Source organism: Felis catus, chromosome A1, assembly GCF_018350175.1.
Source record: "Felis catus isolate Fca126 chromosome A1, F.catus_Fca126_mat1.0, whole genome shotgun sequence".
In the NCBI taxonomy this organism is placed as follows: Eukaryota; Metazoa; Chordata; class Mammalia; order Carnivora; family Felidae; genus Felis; species Felis catus.
The window spans coordinates 146,648,599-146,672,184 of NC_058368.1; the positions used below are offsets into that span (position 1 = coordinate 146,648,599).

A 23,586-nucleotide genomic window follows, 5' to 3' on the forward strand; every position below is an offset into this window, starting at 1 on the left:
TAACATTGCTGCTTGGAGTAGCAGAGTTTTACTCAATCGGTTACATTTCTCTGCCCTGCTCTGGTTGGCTGATCGCTCTTATTACTTTAAAAGAACAGTAAATTTTGCCTCCAAGTCGAAGTACGTCAGGACGTAGGAAACTAAGGCAATAGAGTGATATTCCAGCTGTAATAACAAATGCAAGTGTTCTACCTTGGAGGAAAACGAATTGGCACGCAGCCCATGTTCACACTTGCATTCCTTTGAAGTGAATGAGGCCACTGGAGGACACAGACACAGTCTGTCTGCCTTTCCCTGTGTTGCTTTAAGCCAAATCCATAGGTGAGATGAATCAGCTGTTCTGGACAGCAGCTATACCCAAAGGTCTGCTTCAGTGAGCTGTTTTTAATGTGCTGCTTGGGAAGGATGGAAGAAAAATAGCACCTTGTTTCTTAGCAAGAACTTGAAATTCCGTTCACTTAACAAGCATCATTGATACATGCTACGTAACTGGTACTGTGACTCTTATGCTTTTACAGCTTGTTAGGGAGGGAGGTAGTGCAGGAATGGGGAGGAGGAACTTGTGTTGCTGTAGTGTATTTTTGGATTTGAGATTACTGACCTTGCCAGCCTAGACAATTAAGGACAAAAACCTATTCTCACGTCTACCTTACTCTTTTCAGTCAGGTAAAAGTCATTTTCTCTCTCTTCTTCAAATAGCTCTTGTAGGGATTTGGCCTAGTTTCCTCAGCAGCAATTTTAGATTTAGACTGACAAAAATTGGTATGTGTGATTTGGCCATTCTTCCCGTGACTAATTTTTCTTGTTTTAGAAAGCTATCGCACACTCAGAGAGAGTAATGGCTCTATTCATTTTTAACAAATGCTTGTTACATCTGGATTTAGTCAGGTGAGGATCCAAATCATGAGAGCTCTAGAGTCCCCGTTGTCTAATATATCGCAGAATCGGAAACAGGACCCGCGGCTGCTGCAGTGATGGACTATTGATATTTTAGCTTCTTCCTCTCTGCCACATTTTATATTCCTCCTGCCTGATGGATTAGCTTAGGTATTCTCTACTTCTGCCTCTGTCTTTGAGCCACTTGTACTCAACTGTGAAAAGCATCATTTGATTTGCACTGAATTTATTTCAGCCAATTGTTTTGTTAGCTGTCCAAGTACCAATTTAACAAACTCTCTGACGTTTCCGGAATATTTTATTGTGACATGTTAAATTATAATGAACATATTCTCTGCCAGTTGGGCCTGGTGATGAACAAAGTAAATGTTCAGCCTTTCTTTGTTAATCAATAAACAAATGTAGGAGTTTCTCAACCCTAGTTAGCACCCCTGCTAGCATATGTAGTTATCTTTGTGAGAACTGGAAAAAGGACAGACAGATTGCAAGAGGTATTCACCATGGACAGAGTAGGTAGAAAAGAAAAAGGTGCCCCTTCCTTCAGGGGACTTTGGTCACTTTGACCAGTTGAGTGGAAGCTAATGTTGGCCTCCATTCACTCTGAGCCCCCGGCTGACATAACAATCACACAGCCCCAGCAGGCCTCACATATAACAGCATTCCATCTTGCTTCTGTCTCTTCCTACCTTCAAACCTTGTAGTTTTTCTTGTTTTGTCGTTTAATTTGATAGGAGTGAATCCATTTTGATGGTAGAGATATGTGAGAAGGAAGGTCTGAGAACTACTGTTTGCTTTCAGGTTGACCAAAGTGAAATAACCTTGGTGACATTTCAATACAGTTTCCCTTTCCAGCATGCATTGTTAAGTACATTGCAGGCTTTTTCACTGAAGAGAAAACTCATTTTCCAGATAGTAATCCAAAGAATCCATTGGAAAGGTCTGTTCATTTTAAAGAATTTATCATAACTTATTATCAAATGATTGCTTCTGTATATCCGTAGGCCATAAAAGCAGTCATCTGATAATAAAGTTAATATATATGAACTTTTCTGGTATGTGTTATTTCTTATTATACATGAATAGTACTGAAATTGGGTAATTGTTATGTTTACTGCTTTAAAGTATCAGAAGCTGCCAGTTTACCATGAAAAAAGTATTATATCCTTCTACCTCGCCCCACCCACCCATAAACTGGAAAGGAATGAATCGTAAAACTTAGAGTTTTGTTTTGTTTTTACTCTCTTCTTATTCCAGGTGACGTGTTCCATATCACTGCTCCCAATAAATTTACCTTTGAGGAGGCTGAAGAAGAGTGTGAAAACCAGGATGCCCGGCTGGCGACAGTGGGGGAACTCCAAGCAGCTTGGAGGAATGGCTTTGACCAGTGCGATTATGGGTGGCTGTCGGATGCCAGCGTTCGCCATCCTGTGACTGTGGCCAGGGCCCAGTGTGGAGGTGGTTTACTTGGGGTGAGAACCCTGTATCGTTTTGAGAACCAGACAGGCTTCCCTCCCCCTGATAGCAGATTTGATGCCTACTGCTTTAAACGTAAGTGTTTGCTACCTTTTTAAAAATTACAGATTTTTAAAACATACTTCGAAGACATGCATTGGTGTTCAACTGATGGGAATGGATCCCATGTCTTGCCGTGTGTGCACAGAATGGAAACAGTTCAATGACTTCTGAAGGCAAATAAATGGAACAGCAGCAATATGGTTAAAACAGGAGGAAGTTTGACAAATGCTATTTTTGAAGTGATAAGGAAATGTCGAGTTGAGGTCTTAACAGTGCTTCCATTGCACCTAGAACCAGAGAACACATTTCCGATTAGTTTTTTTTTTTTTTTAACATTAATTGCAGTCCTTAAATGTAATTAGAGTGTTGGTGCTATAATGTTGAGGCCAACTATAGCTGAGTTGAATTCTTGAATTCTGCTTCTTTTGTCTTTGGTATGTCTTTCTTTGAAATGGCGGAGAATTCAAATTTCAGTAATTGCAGGTGAGTACTTGGAACCGAGATGGATAATCATAATGTTCAATTAATTCCTAACAAGGAACCATGCTGTAAATAAAAATCTCCATTTATCTTATTTTATTTCAGGTCATGGAAATACGTGCCTTCTCATCATTAATTCTGTAGTACATATTGATGTGCAGTATATGTTGTTTGCAAGGTGTAACATAGCCTACTTTCAGTTTGGTTTGCTACTTAAAACTGATCTTAAGTAACATTTATCCATACATGATTTACTTATTTAAAATTATCAGATGTCCTTAAGTTATTTTAGCAGTCGTAGCCACACAGTATGCTTGTAGAATTTGCTTGGTCAAACAAGCAAGTAGTCTAGAGTCTCACTGTGACTTTTACTGGTCTGTATTGTGATAGCAAAACAAAAATTTCCTAGAATTTGGGGGAGTATATTCAAAGTAGAGCCATGTCATATTGAAATATAGTGAAAGGTTTTTACTAAGTTTCCAATATATCTTGTTTTAGCTATGTGTAACTGAAACAAGTAGAAAATACACTCGCTTATTATGTAATTGGTTTCTAAAGTGAAACACACAGGCATTCTTTGTCAACCAAAAAGTCATGCTAGGATGTCTGAGTATTCCACAGAATAGACGTTAGTGCAATGGAAAGGCACTGACATGTTGCTGCCTCCCTGCTAAGGGGCCTTTGCCCACATCTCCTCCCATTGACTCAACTCTCTGAGTGTGAAAGCCATGTTTTGTGTTTTGGCATGGTACAAGCTGGCTATACAAAGCCATTGAAAATACTAACTTTTGTTCCTAGACTGAAACGATAGAAAAGGTCTTCCTTAGTTACTTTTTGGGGGGCGGGGGAAGGAATTAAAACAATAATAAGGAAAGCCTATCTCTAAAAGTAGAAAGATATACATTTTTTTTAAGCCACAATCTCCTAACAGTGACTTTCAAGTAGTTCAAGCTCTCAAATCAGTTTTACATTAAGTGACTATGATTAAGAACTAAAATCAGATTGCTGTTGGGATGTTTAATTAGGGAAGAAGTGGAATTATCCAACCTGACTATCTTGTTAGATTGCATTTTCTCTTGCTTTATATAAAACTGGCAAGACAAAACTTTTAAACAACCTTTTTTTTTTTCACCCCTAGGGTAAAACTTAAACCAAAGGCTGTCTGTAGCCACAAAGAATTCATCCTGATGTGTTTTAAATTATTTATTTAAATGAGGAATTCACATGAATGTATGAAATAAGATATTTCTATTCAAATACAATAATTACCTACTAAAAATCTACATAAAATCTGAGAAAAGTTTGAAAATTCAGGTCTAGTTTCCTTTTTTTTCCCCTCTAATTCATTTGAATTCATATAACTTGGAAATATATAACTTCCAAATATCATGATTCAAATTTTGTTTTTTTTTTTTCCAAACCAAAGGGTAATCTCATCTAATACAAATCTAATCTAAGGGTTAGATTCTTGTTTATTTCTTTCCTAAAACCTACTATATTCAAAATTGATTGGGCATATACAAAATTTAGAAGGCTCAGTCATAACATAAAAATCTTTCTTAGTCTTTCTTAAACTACATGCAGTGCCAACTGCTTCCCCAAATTGCTAAATCTTTTTTCAAGGATTCTTTCAATGTATATATTTTAAACAATGTAAAACATACTCTCAAAATGACTTGACTGCTGTTCACTTTTCCCACACAGTTGAGGTGTGACTAAGTTTTTAGGGTAAAGTTTATAAGAGTTGTGACCTTAGCAACAGTTCCAAAAGTGATTCCAGAGATGTATAGCTGTTTGGTCAAGCAGGGGAATTTAGAAGTATAACCATATTTTTCTTGTTTGCTTTTTACCAAATGTAGATGGTGTTTTTAAGCCACTTCCTGGTGAATGAACAATTGTAAAACCTCACTTATAATTCTATTTTCCTTTGAACATTACTGAATAGAAATTTAACAATGGCTGATGACAAACATAATTAGAATCTTTCATGTCAAGTTGATTTTAAAAAACCAGGAAATTAATACATTTGTGAAATAAAATTTTCCTCTGTTATTTCCCTGTGACAATTAAACTAAATTGTGCACTTTTGATTTTTTCCAAGGTTGGAGACTTAGGACTTTGAAAGATCACCCATACATCCCCAAATTTGAGCGAATCAAAGCCATTCAAGACTCATGATAATCTCTCATGTAATATCATTAATGATCTCCAAGCCAGGGACATACAGCACGTTTCCCAGAAAAACCATTCTAATATCCCATTACCATTATTCTCAGATAATTTTTCTGATTATTTAAATTCATTGCATTAGACGTTGAGCCCTTTTTTCCTTTTTAACTTGGAGACCAAAATCTAAATAACAGCCATATCTATTATTGAACACAATTGTTCATTTGTCCCTAGGCATCTTCCTCAACTGAAACAATGTCCTTGTTTTGAAATGTTAATTCTAAGCCCCTGGATCATCTATGTGATCTTGCTTTGAACCTTCATTATTTTTTATATCCCTCTGTTTGATTAAGCTAGGGAGCTAGAAATTATGGTTTAGAGAAGGTGAAATAAATTCTCACCACTTCATATGCTACATTTTCACCTATTTGTTCACTTTTAAAAGTACCCTACCCTTCTAACCTTTGGGGTGCTTCTTATTCTCTTCGTGCCCTCGATCATAATCTGATCATAGGCACCCAACTAATCTTTCCCTAAATGGTATTTTAAATATGTTTTCTGTTTATTGAACTTCAATCTGTTAGCATTCAATCACTCACTCATAAAACTTTTTAAAAATAGTTTGAATTCTAATACCACGGTTCCAACCTTTACGCTTTATTTAACAATGAACTCAGAATCAACTTATTGAATATCCACTCTATTTGTGAATTCTCATGTTTACAGTTATTCACGTATAAGACATTTTCATATAGAAGAACTAATTTGAAATTAATAATTTTCATATAATGTACGCATCCTGGGTGTGTGTTAAATCGACTGTCGTGCTGCTAATAGGGGCTTTATGTTTTATTGGGAAAATCTGCCTCGTGTCTTATAACAGAAGCACAAAGAAGATAGTCCATAGGACATAAAATATATAAGTACAGTGATCCAAAACATCTGTATGGCAGACAGCTGCAAAGGTTGGAAGGGAGCTTTGTGGGAAAAGAAGTATGCTGATTTCTGTTGGCTTTCTCATTAATGAAGTTGAAAGAACACTGGTAGTTTTCCAGTTCAGAGATCTCTCCATGTGAATTCTTCTGGGAGGACACTTTTGGAATAAATTGGAGTTGCATTTTCACCTTTATGATAGTCATCATTAATATAGCAGCCTTTATTCTTAAGATACCTCTTTGTAGATATTTGTGGTTTTTGAAATTATTTCCTCTTCTTGAAATGGTTGAAGCAAATGGCACAGATAATCAGATATTCTGAGTTAGGATGGAAATCAGCTGTTAAACTGACGAAAAAGCCACCCAACCCCAAAGGAAGTCTGAGGTTTTCCATTCCAAATAGTAGAATTAATTAAATTATAAGCAGACTTTTAAACAGAGCTCTAAAATTATTGAAAACCCTTGTTTGTGAAAACAAAGTCACAGAAATCCTGGCTTTGTAAGGGAGATTCTCTGAGACGTAGTGCCGTTGCTTTCCCATGCTCCAGGACTAGAGGAAGGCAACACCAAATGGTACGGTAATAATCGACAGTGACGTACAGTTTCATCTTTAAAATATGAGTCCTTCATTTTTGGAACACTATAGAAGCATTTTCATAGCATCATAGAAAGTTGCTAGCACGGAACTTGGATTGAGACATAGGACAACCTGATCCACAGGCCTTCTGTTTGACCCTAATGCCATATCATCGCCTTTTAAGTTAATTTCATCAGCCACGAAAATACTCTGAGAAAAGCAAAATCAGCTCTCTTGCTGTCATTAACAATAATGCGATTAATTTTTCTCTAATAAGCAGTGTCATAAGTGTTTATGTTATGTTTCCATGGGAACTTTTTCTGCATGTATATTTTACTATTTCCCAAAAGAAAGCTGTTATAAGACAAACATGATATTTGGCAGTAAAATGAGGTAACAGTTATGGAATTTCAGAGGATAGAGAATTGAATTAGAAGAAAAAGAGTCAACCACACTTTGGCTCCTTTAGTTGTTCATGTCAATCAAAACAGACCAAAGCCTCTTCCAGGAAATGAATATAGAAAAGGCTTTTCTTTACAGAGAGAGAGAGAGAGAGAGAGAGAGAGGGAGAGAGAGATTATTTAGTATGTTTTTGTTTAGTTTTGTTCCAACACAAAAGGGTAAATAGTGACAGACTTCGAGGAATATTCAAATGTTACCATACTGTAAATGACCAGCAAGTTTTCATTATAAAATTCGTGGATCTGAGCTTTAGAATGGTCTGCAGAATGACCACAGCTAATAACAGCTCATAGCAAACAAAAATAAACAACATGTTACAACTCAAGTCTGATTTACAACAAAGTCACATCATCCTATCTTCAAATTTTCTAATAGACTTTAGTTTTTAGAGTAGTTTTTAGTTTTTAGGTTCACAGTGAAAGTCAGTGGAAAGTGCAGAGGTTTCCTATTTACCTCCTGCCCCCTCTGGTGCGTAGCCTTCCCCATTGTCAGCATCCCACACCAGAGTGGTACATTTGTTACAATTGATGAATGCATGTGGACTTACCATAATCAAAGTTCATAGTTTACATAAAGGCTCATCTTTTATGTTGTACATTCTGTGGGCTTGGACAAATATGTGATGACATATATTTACAATTCTAGTATCATACACAGCAGTTTCAGTGTCCAAAGATCATTAAATTTTGACAGAGTAGATGGAGTTCAAAGATACCCACTTTGGTTTTCCCTTTGGAAAACTCCTGTTTGGGCATTATTGAGAGTGAAACACAAGGTATTACAAATACTACAGATATTGCAACTCTTATCAGGGAGACAGGCAATATGCATACAACTATTTTAAATCATATAGGATGTGGTGAAATAGTGACTACGTGTTTCCTTAGAACAGTTCCTTCTGAATTTAGTGGTGACTACTTTTTGATTTTTGAAAATCCGATTTTTTTTAAGAAACAAAAATCTTTGTGTACTAAGCCGCTGCATTTTCCCTATGTTGAAAAGGAATCTCGTCTATAACACCGTCACTTTTACACACATTTTACATTTCTTTAAACAGGACAGGCCATTCTTTGTAAATCTGGAGTTATTATAATGTAGCATTTTATGATGACATGTTACTTTTTATTGCCTGAGACCGTTCTTTCTGATGCTCGGAGTTGTTTCCAGTGATTTGTAATTACAAACCTAAAATATATCATGTGGGTACTTCACTTCCTGGTCTATGTTCGTATTTCATGCTAAAGTAAGCCTGGAACCAAGACCCTTAAGAGTTGCAAACATAGTGTGTGGAACGTAGCACAAAACACAGAAGTATCAAAAATGCCAAGCAGCCTCTGCCAGAAACATCTTATTGTTTATTAGAAACAAGGCTGCACTGCAGAGTGGAAAGGAAGATGAAGACAAATGTCTCAACACCTGGAATCAAGTGAAGAGTGGTATTAAAATGTTTAATATCCTGTTTTTATGAAACCCCCCACATTATGGACGATGTAATAGTTTACATGTATCTTGGGTACATTTGATGTGGCTTTTTTGTTGTTTTGCAATCTGAGGCACTCCCTCTCCCCTGAGACACAGTGCAGCTTGGAAAGGAGGGAGAAAGATAGAGGCAGAGTACACAGGAACCCTTCAGGAGAGTAGTATTACCAAGTTTTCCTACTAAGCTTTGATTTGTTGCTGTAGTTTCTGATAAGTAACCTATCCACTGTTTCCAAACTCTACATTCATATTTTTTTGGACTTCTCTTTATCTTAAAATACATAATATTCATTTTCCCTAACCAAAAACAGTCATTCATACTTACGGGTAAAAGCAGTGATAACCCTTACGATATGAAACAAGTGATCAGTTTGTGACTATAAAATGTTCAATTGTCTGAGTTAATTTAATTATAGTTTCTAGATTCCCTTCATCACAAACGCTTTTGGGTCACCCCAAAGTACACAGCAGCACTTGACAAACACTGGACGTACAACTTTTTATTAGTGACTTGTCTAATCAACTCTTTGAAATTATTTTTCTAGCTAAACAGAATATATCAGAGGCTACAACCATCGAACTGAATATCCTTGCAGAAACTGCATCATCCAGTTTTTCTGAAGAACTACAAATGGTACCTGACAGAACAACACCAGTCATCCCTTTAATCACTGACTTACCTATAATTACAACAAAGTTCCCTCCTGTGGGAAATATAGTCAGTTTTGAACAGAAAACCACAGTTCAGTCTCAAGCTGTCACACACAGAGTAGTCACTGAATCATCCACACCTACTGGGAGTACCAGAAAGCCTTGGGATTTGGACTACGACTCACCTTCTGCATCAGGACCACTTGGAGAGCCAGACATATCTGAAATTAGGGAAGAAGCACCCCAAAGTACAACCGTCATCCCCCGTCCTGCTCCTGATTCATGGGATGGTGTCAGGGAAGACATACAAACACGAGAATCAGTTACCCAAATTGAACAAATAGAAGTGGGTCCCTTGGTAACATCTATGGAAATCTCAAAGCACATTCCTTCCAAGGAATTGTCTGCAACTGAAACACCATTTGTATCTACAACAATGACGTTGGAATCCAAAACTGAAAAGAAAACAGTAAGCGCTATTTCCGAATCTGTGACCACAAGCCACTATGGATTCACCGTGGGAGAAGATGACAGGGAAGACAGAACATTTACAGTTAGATCTGGTCAGAGCACCTTGGTCTTTAGCCAAATACCTGAAGTTGTTACAGTGTCAAAGACATCAGAAGACACCACCTCCGCTCAACTAGAGGACAGGGAGTCAGTCTCAGCCTCAACAATTATTTCACCTGTAACTCTGCCTGACAGTAATGAATCATCTACAGACAAATGGGAAGAGAAACAAACTAATGGAAGGATAACTGAAGATTTTTTTGGCCAGTATGTGTCTACTACACCTTTCCCATCACAGCATCATACAGAAGTAGAATTGTTTCCTTATTCTGGTGATAAAAGATTAGTTGAGGGAATATCCACAGTTATTTACCCCTCTCCACAAACAGAAATGGCACAAGGAAAAGAAAGAACAGGAACACTAAGTCCAGAGTTGAAAACAGATACTTACACTGATGATGAGATACAGGAAAAGATTACAAAAGATCCATTTCTAGGAAAAATAAAGGAAGAAGACTTCTCTGGAATGCAGTTCTCGACCACTTCCTCAGAGCAAGTTCATCTTACAGAGTATTCAGTGGAAATGACCAAACCTTTTTATTCTCCAGCACTGACAACAACAAAGCCCCCAGAAGCAAGAGATGTGGAGGAAGACTTTATGACAACACCAGTTGAATTAGAAACAGATGGCTATCAAGAAACTACAAAGTATGATGAGGGTATTACGACAACACATTTGAGCCACAGCACTTTAAATGTGGAGGTGGTCACTATATCAAAATGGGCATGGGATGAAGATAATACAACATCGAAGCCTTTAGAGTTCACAGAACATGCAGGCCCTCCAAGATTCCCCCCTGTCTTACTCACTACTACAGAAGTGAGTGGAAATGATAAAGAAATCCCAAGTTTCACTGAAGATGGAGGAGATGAATTTACTCTTTTTCCAGATAGTACTCAAAAGCCATTAGAGGAGTTAACTGAGGAAGATACAACAGGCCACGGGAAATTCACAGTTGGATTTCAGCCAACTATGTTAACTGGTATTGCAGAAAAGCCAACTTTGAGAGATTCTACAATCGAAGAAAGAGTTCCACTTGTCACAACCACGGAAGGCCAAGTTGTTTATGCAACTACAGAAGGAAGTGCTTTGGATGAAGGAGAGTATAGGGATGTCTCTAAGCCAGTATCTACTGTCCCCCAATTTGCCCAGACTTCGGAAGTAGAAGGATTGGCATTTGTTAATTATAGTAGCACCCAAGAATCTACTACTTATGTAGACACTTCCCATACCATTCCTCTTTCTGTAATTCCCAAGACAGAATGGGGAGTGTTGGTACCTTCTGTTCCCTCAGAAGGTGAAGTTCTGGGTGCACCCTCTCAAGACATACATGTCATTGATCAGACTCATCTTGAAGCAACTCTTTCTCCTGAGAGTCTAAGAACAACAACAAAAATCACGCGGGGAACAACTCAAGAAGAATTCCCTTGGGAAGAACAGACTTCAGAGAAACCAGTTCCTACTCTCAGTTCTGCAGTTGATACAGCCAAGGAGGCAGCAACACCTTTAGATGAACAAGAGAGTGATGGGTCAGCATACACAGTCTCTGAAGACAGATTGGTGACAGGTTCTGAGAGAGTCCCAGTTTTAGAAACAACTCCAGTTGGAAAAATTGAGCATAGTATGTCTTATCCACCTGGTGCTGTCACTGAGCACAAAGCAGAAACTGATGAAGCAGTAACACTAATGCCAAGCATAGGATCAGAGGTGTCTTTAAGTCCAGAGCCTGAACGAAAGTATGAAACAGAAAGTACTAGTCCAGGGGGATTTGTATCACCTTTCGGCACCCATGTTACCCAGCTTATAGAGGATACCACTACTGAGAAAAGAGAGAAAACATCTCTAGATTATATGGATTTAGGCTCAGGATTGTTTGAAAAGCCCAAAGCCACAGAAATACCAGAATTTTCAACAATTAAAGCCACTGTTCCAAGTGATATCACTGCCACCTTCAGTTCAGTAGAAAGACTCCACACGACTTCATCCAAGCCGTCTCCAGCACCCACTGAGAAACCGCCTCTCATTGACAGGGAACCCGGAGAAGAAACAACCAGAGACATGGTAATCATTGGAGAATCAACGTCTCGTGTTCCTCCCACTACACTCGAGGATGTTGTAGTGAAGGAAACAGAAACTGATATTGATAGAGAGTATTTCACAACTTCAAGTACTCCATCTGCTACACAGCCAACAAGACCACCCACTGTGGAAGGCAAAGAGGCCTTCAGACCTCAGGCGCTTTCCACTCCAGAACCCCCAGCAGGGACAAAATTCCACCCTGACATAAATGTTTATATTATTGAGGTCAGAGAAAACAAGACAGGTAAGTCTTTGCTTTCTAGACATACCAGTCAAGGCAATCTGCATTTTATCTTGAAAATTACTTTTGGAAAAAAAAAAATCAACCTATCAAATGCTGCCATTAGAAGATAACTGGAGTGTGAAAATTTCTGTATTTTAGCTGCATATATTTGTACAAGAATTGGAAGAATATGTTATTTGGAAGAATGTTAGATACGAGTGTGTTTTTTAAAGTTCTAAGAAGCCCTGCTTTGTCATCTAATATAACCAATCATCACTGTTACATCACTTCAGAACATGCAGAACAAAATGTTTTAATTTCAGTGTCTTTCCATGCATTACTACTCAAGTGTAGTACTAGACTGTGTTAACATTCCATCGGTCTTTAACTATTAACCTTCAGCACTTACATTGTGGACAGCTAAAACTGTATTGGCACATGTCTAAGGCTGACAGAAAGATGTCTACAGGTGTGCTTTGCGTTTTCTCTCCCAGGATTTTGTAGGTTTGTTGTACAGCTTGTGGGGTGGGTAACAGGTCTGTAGTTTAAATGTTATTTTATGAAAGTTCAACATACTGTTAAGCTGTTGTCTCTTGGGTATTTTAATAAGGCTCTGAATATTTACAACAAATACAATCTAGCTCAGTTCTAGGAAATGCTATAATTCATTGTGTCACATATAATTTCAGATATGGATATGTCAGCATTACCTCTGCTCCCTAAAAAACAGGCTGTAATGTTACTTATTTTATTATATCATTGTTTTATCTCTAGGAATTTTTATGATGCCTTCTATTCTGCTCAAATATTTTATTTATCTCTCCAGCAAAATTCGTAAAAGCAGTTTCTTTACATCGAATAATACTTGCCATTTTCATTATCAAATGCAACTTATTCCTTCCTAAAGGTCAGACCACACCATCTTTTGAATTTGGTAAGCTGAGCTGAGAACACATAGTGCATACAGTTTAATAGATCAATTCAGGTTTGTATCTTTTTAATTTAGAAGTTAAGATCACTGATTTTAGTTAAATTGCTGTATACTAGTTTAAATATGTGATTTGAAAGAATAGTGATTTTTCCTTTACCGGGGTCTGAGAGGTTGGGCTAGAAGAATTTTTTTTTTTTTTTTTTTTTTTTTTTTTTAGCAGGTTCTCTCTCTTGCTGGTAAGACATTCCCCTCAGGGTGTCATTTTCTTAAAAGTGATGCTATCCTCATTAGAGGATACCTATTGGAGTGTACCTATTGGAAACAAACAGGTCGCTCTATTCGTCAGGTCAGCTGGCTTCCATTGCTGTAGGTGGCAACTTCACAGTCATAGTATCTAGAATTTTCTCAGTGTAAAGCCTCTGGCAGAGCAGTAAGTAGAAAGGAATGCATTCTCAGAGTATTGAAGGTAATGTCCACTGTCTAGTACAGTTGAAAGAGGCCAGGATTGGACATTATTGTTCTGCTAATGATAGTTTCTTGGAAACTATCTCATGTTTCCTGTTTCTTACATTCCCTTTCCACCTTTTGAAACTAAGATTAGAAAGACTGACTATGCAGAAGTTTTTCCCAATTTAGATTACTCTCATGTTAACGTAGATTCTACGCTGAATCAAATAATATAGGAAACAGTAAAACCATTCTGCACTTAAAAACTTTTCTAAATGGGAAACTGTGTGATAAGGTTAGGGTGATCGAGTTAAAAAATAGAAAGTGTGAAACTTTATCTTCCTGGAAAAATTGGCAGTCATCAAAAAAAAAAAATCTAAGTTTATAAATGGTGACTCAAAATGGTGGTTCTGAGTAACTAACCCAGAAACCGTTTTATACAAAGGTGCATGTTTATATTTGAGGTGTGAACTTAATTCAGCTGGTCTGGGAGACATGCCTAGGTGTCCTCTGCCTTCTTCCACTTTGAAAACATGGGGCCATGATTCTCTCTCATACTAGTTTTCCTTCAGCATCGATAACAATAGGTCAGAAAAGTCTGCAACGGAAATGGTCGGGATTCTCCATCAGGAGGAGATTCCGGTGTGTGGGTAGTAGGGCGGGGGCCGGGGGAAGAGATAGAACTATAGCCTGGAGTTATCTTGTCCCCTCCCCCTGTCTCTCTGTCTCCCTTTTTCTCTATCTTACATCTACCTATCATTTTTGTACACTTGAAAGAGGCCATTCTCCTTAGGACTAAAATCGTTGTTTATTGTCTTGATAAGACAACAAGATTTACTCAGCTCTAACTGCTGACTTTTACTAATTTTACTTCTTTTACACGAGAAAGTTAATTTTTTAAGCATCTTGAACTTTGGCAACGGAAAACCTTAAAGCAGATGTTAAATTAATGAGTTCTAAGGCAGGTGTACATTAATAAGGAAAAATACACGTGTGCCTGGAAACCAACTTTTTATGTATCAAGGCACATTTTCCCAGATTGGAAAATCCTTGGTTCACATGTGAACTTGTATAAATCTATTCACAAACATAGAACCCCCCTCTACATGTACTATATGCCCAAGTAAACAAAAATGCCACCCGTGCTACACTAAACCAAGGCATTCATAATTTTTTGCTGTGCTCAGCAAGTCATGTAAATCTCGATTTTTTTTTTTTTTTACTACTATGAAACAAAACATGCTACTCAAGACACGTTTATGTTATATTTGCTGAAATGGATCTTAATAGCAGCTTAAGGTGCTGTTGCTGGAGGGCAGCTGTAGTTAGCAGTTAAAAAAATCTGAAGGAACTTTTCAGCTCATAAAAGTTTTATGAGCTGAAAAATGCTATGGGGTGTGTTTAACAGTGGTTCGGGGGATACTGAAAACATGACTCCTGTCTACTTCAGGAGTAATTTGCACACCTGCATTTTGAAAAATTATTGAAAGCTTTTCTTTGTGAACATGTATGAAGTCTACAGGATTTAATGATGTAGAAAGTTTTTTCTTTTTTTTTTTTTTTAATTTTTTTTTTCAACATTTATTTATTTTTGGGACAGAGAGAGACAGAGCATGAACGGGGGAGGGGCAGAGAGAGAGGGAGACACAGAATCGGAAACAGGCTCCAGGCTCCGAGCCATCAGCCCAGAGCCCGACTCGGGGCTCGAACTCACGGACCGCGAGATCGTGACCTGGCTGAAGTCGGACGCTTAACCGACTGCGCCACCCAGGCGCCCCTAGAAAGTTTTTTCAATTCTGGGCTTTTTTTTCTTTTTTTTAAAGAATGCTCCCCTGTATCATCTGAAGTGTCACACGTTGGGGTGACAGAACTGTGAATGTTTTGAAAAACTGGTATACTGTTATCTTTAAACCAAAGAATAATTTGTAAATGTGCAGGTATTAAATCTGAATGTTATTATGCAAATGCTCATAGTTATAACCTTAAAATAGATGGCTTATTAGTTTGTTTTTTTTAAATGTGTTTGTATATACAACATCCTATTTGTCAGGCCAGCTTGATATTATTTGTTTTGTCAGGTGGTCTTTTTTGCTAGTTTTATAATTTACATCTAAGTATAAGGCAGGTGTAAGGCCAATATTAAACTAAAATGACATAAGTATTAAGGTACTGATAAAATTATTAATGTAATGGTATTAAAAATTAGTGACATTTTGAGAAAGATAATTTTGGCCTCTAAATTAGAATTCATTTTGCTCGGTTTCCTTATTGGTAATTATGGTACCTTATTGCTTATATCATTCAGAAATAACTCTCATATTACCAATTCCTCCTGCATTTGTATCTGTACTTTGGAGCAGTGTACATAATGCTAATATCACTGAGGACAGGATGAAGGATAAGGGATGTTGGCTCTGGGAACAGGAGATAGATGTCTGGGCGAATGGCAATATTTGTATCGTTGGGTGCGCAGTCATCATTTTTTGAAAGGCAACGTTTATACAAGATAGCTTCATATAATTTTTTTTTTTTTTTTGAGAGAGAGAGAGACAGAGTGAGAGGAGGGAGGGGCAAAGGAAGAGGGAGACTGAATTCTAGGCAGCTCCAGACTGTGAGCTGTTAGCATAGAGCCTGACGTGGGACTCGAACCCACGAACCACGAGATCACCACTTGAACCAAAGTCATATGCTTAACCGACTGAGCCACCCAGATGCCCCAGCTTCATATAATTTTTAAAAATCATGTATTTTTCATTTTTATAGCATTTATAATGTAGAAAAATTACTTTAAGATTCTTTATTATATCAGATTCCTTTCTCCAAACAAAATCTTATTAGGGACACTGTATTTTGAGCACATGAAAGAGTGGCTCTTCTGGTTAATATTTGAAAGGCAACTCTGCTCCCCACTATACCCCAACACTGCACCGTTCATGTTCATATTTGAGAGGAGATCAGGAATCAGATCTTATTTTGTGGCAGTTTCTAAAATAACATGTACCTCATGGGACACCTGGGTGGCTCAGTCGGTTAAGTGTCTGAGTGCAGCTCAGGTCATGAGCTCGCGATCCGTGAGTTCAAGCCCTGCGTCAGGCTCTGTGCTGACACCTCAGAGCCTGGAGCCAGCTTCAGATTCTGTGTTTCCTTCTCTCTTTGCCCCTCCCCCACTCGCACTCTGTCTTTCTCTCTCTCTCAAAAATAAATAAAGCATTAAAAAAATTTTTTAAAGTACAATAACATGTACCTCAAAACACAGCTAGAAAAAGAATAATAACTTCTAGCGAGTTCAAAAGAAAGCAGCAATAATAATTCATTCCTGAATGAATTAATTTAACTTGAGAACATTTTTTAAATTGGTCTGATTACCAATACTCTTATCTCAGTATCATAATATACATTTCTTGATGTTTACCTTTAAATAACTTTGTGTGTTGCTGAATAAAGCAAATGAAGCAAGTCTAGTTTCAGTCTTACCAATGCCTGTGCGTAATCAAAGTAATGTATAGTTACATTTCAGAACATCACATGTATGTGCAGAGCTAAGTCATCATCGAGCTCACACTTGGAGCTCGATACTTTCGGGGCATGGTATACATATATTTTCATGTTTGAACTTCAGAGATAATTTGCGAGACAACTAGGGAAAGTACTGCAAATAGGGAATGGAGGCTCATGGTTTGTGTTTAGTTTGCTGCTAACATTGGGGGCTGCGGATGCTATTCAATACCTGCCATGGCAAGAGAACAGCATCCTGAAATTTGTGGCGCTGGTTCTGAGCTGCTTCTTCCGTTCAGAATTTCGGAACACATCCCTGAAATTGGATGGGGCCAGCGCTTGCACACATGAGTGGTTCCCTTTGCTGGTCTCCAGCTGTGGCTCCCTGCCAGAGAAGCACTCTCTCTTTTTTCTGGAGGGAATTAGGATGGCTTTCCCCATCTCTCCTTGGCTGCCTGAAATCTAGAAAAGGATCAAGTTCCTCTTCTAATAGTCAAATAATGAAAAGGGAAGAGACTCTCTTCCCTTTGTTTCTATACTACGAAGAAAAGAATTGACCTTAGTGTTACTAAATTTATTAGTGAGTTTAACACTACATTACAGACCAGCGGTTACCTTTTTAGAAAGTCCTTCTAAGTGAAATATTTTTTATGTGTAACATATACATGCACACACTGCTCACATATAGACATGCAGACACAAACACATAGTAGACGGTCAATTTCTTTAAATGCTCTATGAATGTTTTATTAACCCACCCACCTCGAGATACAATTCAAAAAACTGAAATTGTTTCTTCACAAGTTAAAGTTTAATAATAAAAGACATGTTCCATAGATAACTAAAAAGAACTTTATTATCTTCCTAACATGACCCGATGCCTATTCTTTCTGAAAATAGCATTTGCCATTACAACTTAGTGTTATCACAACTACTACTGAGGTGGGGCTCTATTTAAAGACAAATACCACTTATCTGTCACTGGCAATGAACTCGAGAGAAAGGCACACACTGTCTTCCAGCATAGCATAGTCAAGCAAGGTTTATCTTGGTAAAGGCAAAGCTACAACACGCCTAGTCCTTTGACAGATATTACAAGAGGCACAGAATAAACATAAACCATAAACCCTGCTTCCAAGGACTTTAAAGGCATAGAGCATTTCTGGGGAGCCAACATTAACACAATCAAAATAACTGCAGTACGGAAACATATAGTTACACACAAGGTGATGTGGTACTAGCTATAAATGGCAGCTGGGGTCAGTGAATGAAGGAATCACTGGAGGCATAGAGGTCAGAGAATATTCTGTGAGAAGGATGAGGCTTCAGATGGGTCCTTGTTGGAGAGGAAGATCAAAAACAAATTACTGGAAACCAGTTATTAACCTTTTGCTGCCTAACAGGGGACTAAGGAGCCACAAATATAATCAGACACTTTTCTAAATAGCACCAGTATGACAGAGGGTCACAGCCTGCTTTGGAAGATGAATGCCTTCTTAGTATTCACCTAGAAACCTGCACAGTGTGTGGAAACCAGAGATATTCAGCCAACTTCTTCAGGAGACAGTGTTCTCATACTACTTTCTTATCCTTCAGTGATTCATGCTTTTTTGACAAACGTAGCATCTTCTGTAGATTAAATATGTTTAACTTTCCAAAATGTATTCCCATGTCATGGTTCAAAGTGCCACACCTTTAAAGTTAAATGGCATAAAGCTACTTTACGAAGGGTGGGCTACGTACTCTAAAAGGCGAGTTAAAGGTTTATAACATCTAATTCAAGTGATTTTTGACCACTAGTATTACAGAAACAAGTGCTAGAGATTGGAGAGTCTGGAGTCAGTCCTTCTTTTATTTATCCATGGTGTGGACCCAGAAATTTCTTAATTTCTTTGTCAGAACTTTTTGCCAGCAAAATAGATGTAATGGTTATTATGTATAGAAGGAATAGTATTACCTAAACTTTGACCCATACTCTTTTTTCCAAGCCACAGAGATTATGAAACAAGGAAAATGATCACCTACCTATACACACACGCACACACACACACATGCATACATATATACACACCTGTACATATAATATACCAATATATTTTTTTCTCTTTTACTCAAGTCAGGTAATTACCATGTACAAGATACTACACTAGAACTGGATTTTTGGAGCACGCTCTGTGACGTTCTAAATGAACATGGGTAGACAGTCTGTTGCGTTCATAGGATACATGGAAAAGACAGTTGACACAGTGTAAAGAGCCTTGGAAACAGTCCTGAGTTCTTTGTCAGCATTGTTATTTCACTCTGTTTGGCCTTAAAAATTGCTTTATCTCCAGAAGCCTCAGTTGTTATAATGTTAAAAATATACAACAATACTACAAACTCACTAGGTTGCTTCAAGGATAAAGGGATCTCTTCAAGGGTTTGCCCATCACTGTGGTAGAGATATCATAGAGTTAATATTTCATGACAACAAAGCACCAAGCCTAGTGCCTGGCACATGGGAACTACTTAGTACAAATTAATCCCGTCTCTGCTTTAGTAATTATTTTATTCTGGACTTGTAAATGTAGGAACACTTAGATGGTTTTGTACTGTAAATAGGTAAAAAATGGAATTATCTTAAAATTCAGGATTTATACAGCAGGGAGCCAATTGTAATTACATCATAGTATCTGTGTGACTGTAAGAGCTTTTTAAAATTTTAATCCTCTATGAATTGTGTTTGTCCAGGGTGATGCCATTTTGGGTGCAAATCAGAAGCAGCTGCAACCCTTATTTAAAATTTAAATATAGTATTGATTCTACAGTACCTATATGTAGAAGCCTTTAGCTTTCTGCTCTTTTTCGTGTGTGAAAAAACTTGGGCTTATGATTTTGATAACTACCAATCCATTTTTTTTCCCAAAGAAAAAGATCTTTTTACAAATTCTTTATAAAATTGTCCAGGTACTGGGCCTAGTCTCTTCTTGCATATTCATGGAATGCATGGACATTCCCTGCTGTCTTTTTGTTGTTGTCAAGGAAACCCCCAGTTCTCTACACAGGGATTACATTCTTCTTTCTTAATAGCTCTTAGATCATTCATTTGTGCAATGAATAAAAAATGTATTCATGGGCCCAGACAGTGTTCAGAACGTTTTTGAGGGGAGGGATGTAGCCAAGGGGAGAGACGTGCATCGTGAGAGGAGCAAGAGGGATAAAGGAAAAGGGGAAAAAATGCTCCCTGAGGTTTCATTTTAATGAGGTAGAGCTAAAAATGTTATGTTTTTAATAAGGCTTGCTTATTTTTTATCAGTGTACAAAGTGTATAACATTACACGGCAGTGAGGTCAGTTTGTCAGGTCCAAGAAGAAGGGTTGTTATTCAGTGGCTTCATTGGAAGAATGATTCCAAGAATGGGGCCCTGGCTGGGGAGCAAGGATGGGGATGTGTTTGGTAAAAAACTATTGTATATATATATTTTTTCATTTGTATTTAAGGACTTTGAATTTTTAACATAACTGAGGTGACAGAAAATGTGAAATGGTCTTTCATCCCAGGATATCATGTAGATAACTGAGTACTTTATTGTATTAAAAAGTGGTGTTCCTTAGATATGCCAATGTTTAGACTTTTTGAGTATGAATCAGGAGGAACACACCTATCTATCGGCAAGAAGGCTGTAATTGTTCTTCAAAAGAATGATTTGGTTCTTGGGAGGAAAATAAATTATGGAGAACCTTCTAAATATTTGCTTGAATAAATGCGATACGTATAAAGTATTTCTCCGTAAATACTTGAAAGTCTAAATAGGAAAGAAAGAACCTCTGGAGTGAGAGGAAAAGTTTAAATATATCTCAGCATCTGTGTCTATGAAAATTTGACCTGTCATGTCTATTATACCTAGACTTGCTTGCCCACATGTATCATTAGTACATGCTGTCTTGACTGGCTTCTACTGGCTTCATCTGTTGGCTTTGTACCACAGTCTTCTTAGTTTCTCATGGAGTGATTTAGTTGCTTTGGCCATATTCTACATATAGTAAATTTCTGAAGATTTTGTTTTTTTCTAAGTTGCTGGAGGAAAAAGGAAATATATTATTATCGTATATTTCTGTAGAGTATAACGGAATATAGTACAGCCATCATGTTTCACTATGGTGCAGTCTTACCTTGCTCTGCTCTGTAGGGAAGCCATTTACTATCTGCAGATGAAACATTCTCTTCTCATCTCCTCACACTCAATTCCAGGAAATAATTGGAGATGTTGAAATAAAGCCATTCAATCAAGCTATTATGTGGCTGGAGAAAAGAAGATAACACAATCTATAGCTTAATAGAGAAGGCAACTTGAAATAATTAGGAAGCAAAAATGTATAATAAAGGCTATTTGCTTGCTGTAGTAAAAAAAAATAGAAGTAATATGAAATAAGTTAATATAAGAAGCATCTTATATTTGGCCTCACAGTAAACTCTGGGCACTCATTGCCTCAGTGAGCCACCACCCTGCTTACCCAGGAGGGCCCAGAGCTACACCAACCAGGCACTAGCCAGCTAACCAACCATGACACCATTCTGAGCAGGGGATTTTGAGAAACACCAGGAAATGGTCCAGTGCATAAATATTTCCCACACTGCTTCTCAACACTGGCTGTAGGTTAGAATAACCAGGGAGCCTCTAAATAAAAATACCTACTACCTCATCCCTCATCAGACAACTTAAATCTGGATTTCTAGTTGAGGGGCTCAGGCATTTGTATTTTTTGTTTGTTTTTTTTTCTTAAATTTGCTTCATTTATTTATTTCTCATTACTAGATATCTGTATTTTTAAATGCATCTCATGTGATTTTGATGCACAGTGAGAGTTGAACGTTACTGGTAAAGTGAAGGCTTTCTGAGTTGCACACAGCTGGCTAAAATAGACATTCCTGGGGAAGGGAATGCTTTAAGCCTCTGTACTTTCCCCATTTTAAGGAGATAAAGAATATGTCTAATACAATCTCCCCTGAATGAAATGGTGGTCTTTGATCATATTTTTGGTGGTCTTTGATCATATTTTGTCACAAGTGTTAAATGGACCTTGGCATCTGTAAGTGAGGAAGAAAGTAGAATTAGGGGCACCTGGGTGGCTCAGTCGGTTAAGTATCTGACGTTAGCTCAGGTCATGATCTCGCAGTTTGTGAGCTCAAGCCCCGCATCGGGCTCTGTGCTGATAGCCCAGAGCCTGGAGCTTGCTTCACATTCTGTGTCTCCCCCTCTCTCTCTGCCCCTCCCATGCTCATGCTCTGTCTCTCAATAATAAATAAATGTTAAAAACATTTTAATAAAAATTAAAAAAGAAAAGTAGAATTAAATATCATTAAAACATGTATTTTAAAGTTTCATGAAACATTGTAATTAAATCACAAGTAATGGTGAGGGGTGGAAAGTATATCTTGAATTACCCAGATTTTATACCTCACTTTGCTGTATCCATGTTACCTTGTCTATAGCAACATGGCTTAAGGATTCTTTTGACTTATGCTACCAAAGTGAGTTTGTTCATTATACATTTACATTGAGAAAAACAGTGATTACCACCCTGATAGAAGCCTTATATGGAATTCTGGGTTTGAAAAGGTGAATGATGAAAAAAAATGGAAGCTCTGTCTGCATTTTCAGATTATCTAGATTTTTATATCCAGTATAGTCTTTAGTGTTTGCATTATCTGTATGTTTCTTTAGTTGTATCACAAAATTTGAGCTGCTACTATAATCAGAGGACAATATCTCTTTAGCCCCAAACTCACATCTTTCAAAGGAAGTATCAAATTCTACTAGAATGTAAACTTTTTCACTCTTGATGATAAAAAACTGAGCAGATGTTCTTCTAACTAAATTCTCAAAGAGGGGCTGAGTTGCAAGAGTGTGAACACCATTCATGTTTAAAGTATAAGTATCCTTACACTTCAACTGTGGAATATAGAATTTAGTAAGGGAGCGGAGACAAAAACATAAAAACAGCTGAGGAATTTAGACATAAGAAATAGTATGACCTAAGTCCCAAGGCATACAAATCAAAGATACAACCAGTTTGGGGTGAGGAGTTTTAGAGAAGACACTGGAGAACTGAGGGCTTTAGCTGGATCATTCATAAATGCATGGGTGAAGTTCAAAGGAGGATTTACAAAGCATTCCAAGTTGGGGGTGAGAGGACTCTGCTTGAATAGAAGTCTGAGCCGGGAATGAGGAGGATAATGAGAGAGGGACATGGAGTTGCTGGTCTCCAAGGCAGAGAAGCAGAGAATTCTAACAGAAAACTGAAGGGGAGGGTAAATATGGGGACAGTCAATTGGGCCGTTCAAACACCCTGTTGAAGAGGTCAGGTGGAAGAGGTGAGCGGAAACTGCTATTGACCTTTGAAGAAAAGAGTAACATAATTAAAAATAAAATGGTGTCTGTTAAAGTTTGTCTCAGTAGCTTTAATTTAAGGGTGTAGAAAGGAAGTATAAATCTATATCTATGAGAGGCCTTTGTTTTACTTTACTCAAAGTTGTTACTTAAATTTTAAATCATTAATGCTGACCAAAGCATTTTTCTGGTGTTTGGGTATTTGGTACCTATCTATCTATCAAAGGCTTTGACAGTGTGGGAGTACCAGAGTAGAAAAGATAATAAATGTGCTGTCTATGGTTGGTTTTTGTTTATCTGTTCTA

At 37.6% G+C, this 23,586-nt stretch overlaps 1 protein-coding gene across 4 annotated transcripts in view; it reads left to right on the plus strand.

The window, feature by feature from the left end:
• The window catches only part of VCAN (versican), a 120,937-nt gene that overhangs the window by 37,243 nt on the left and 60,108 nt on the right, over positions 1 to 23,586 (plus strand). For 2 of the 4 annotated variants that reach the window (XM_045033290.1, XM_003981130.6), the window contains exons 6-7: positions 2,152 to 2,445; positions 9,060 to 12,059. In XM_045033290.1, coding sequence (XP_044889225.1) covers positions 2,152 to 2,445; positions 9,060 to 12,059 — 3,294 coding nt within the window. The remainder of the gene's footprint in view (positions 1 to 2,151; positions 2,446 to 9,059; positions 12,060 to 23,586) is intronic. The other 2 variants (XM_003981131.6, XM_003981132.5) reach the window with 1 other exon arrangement.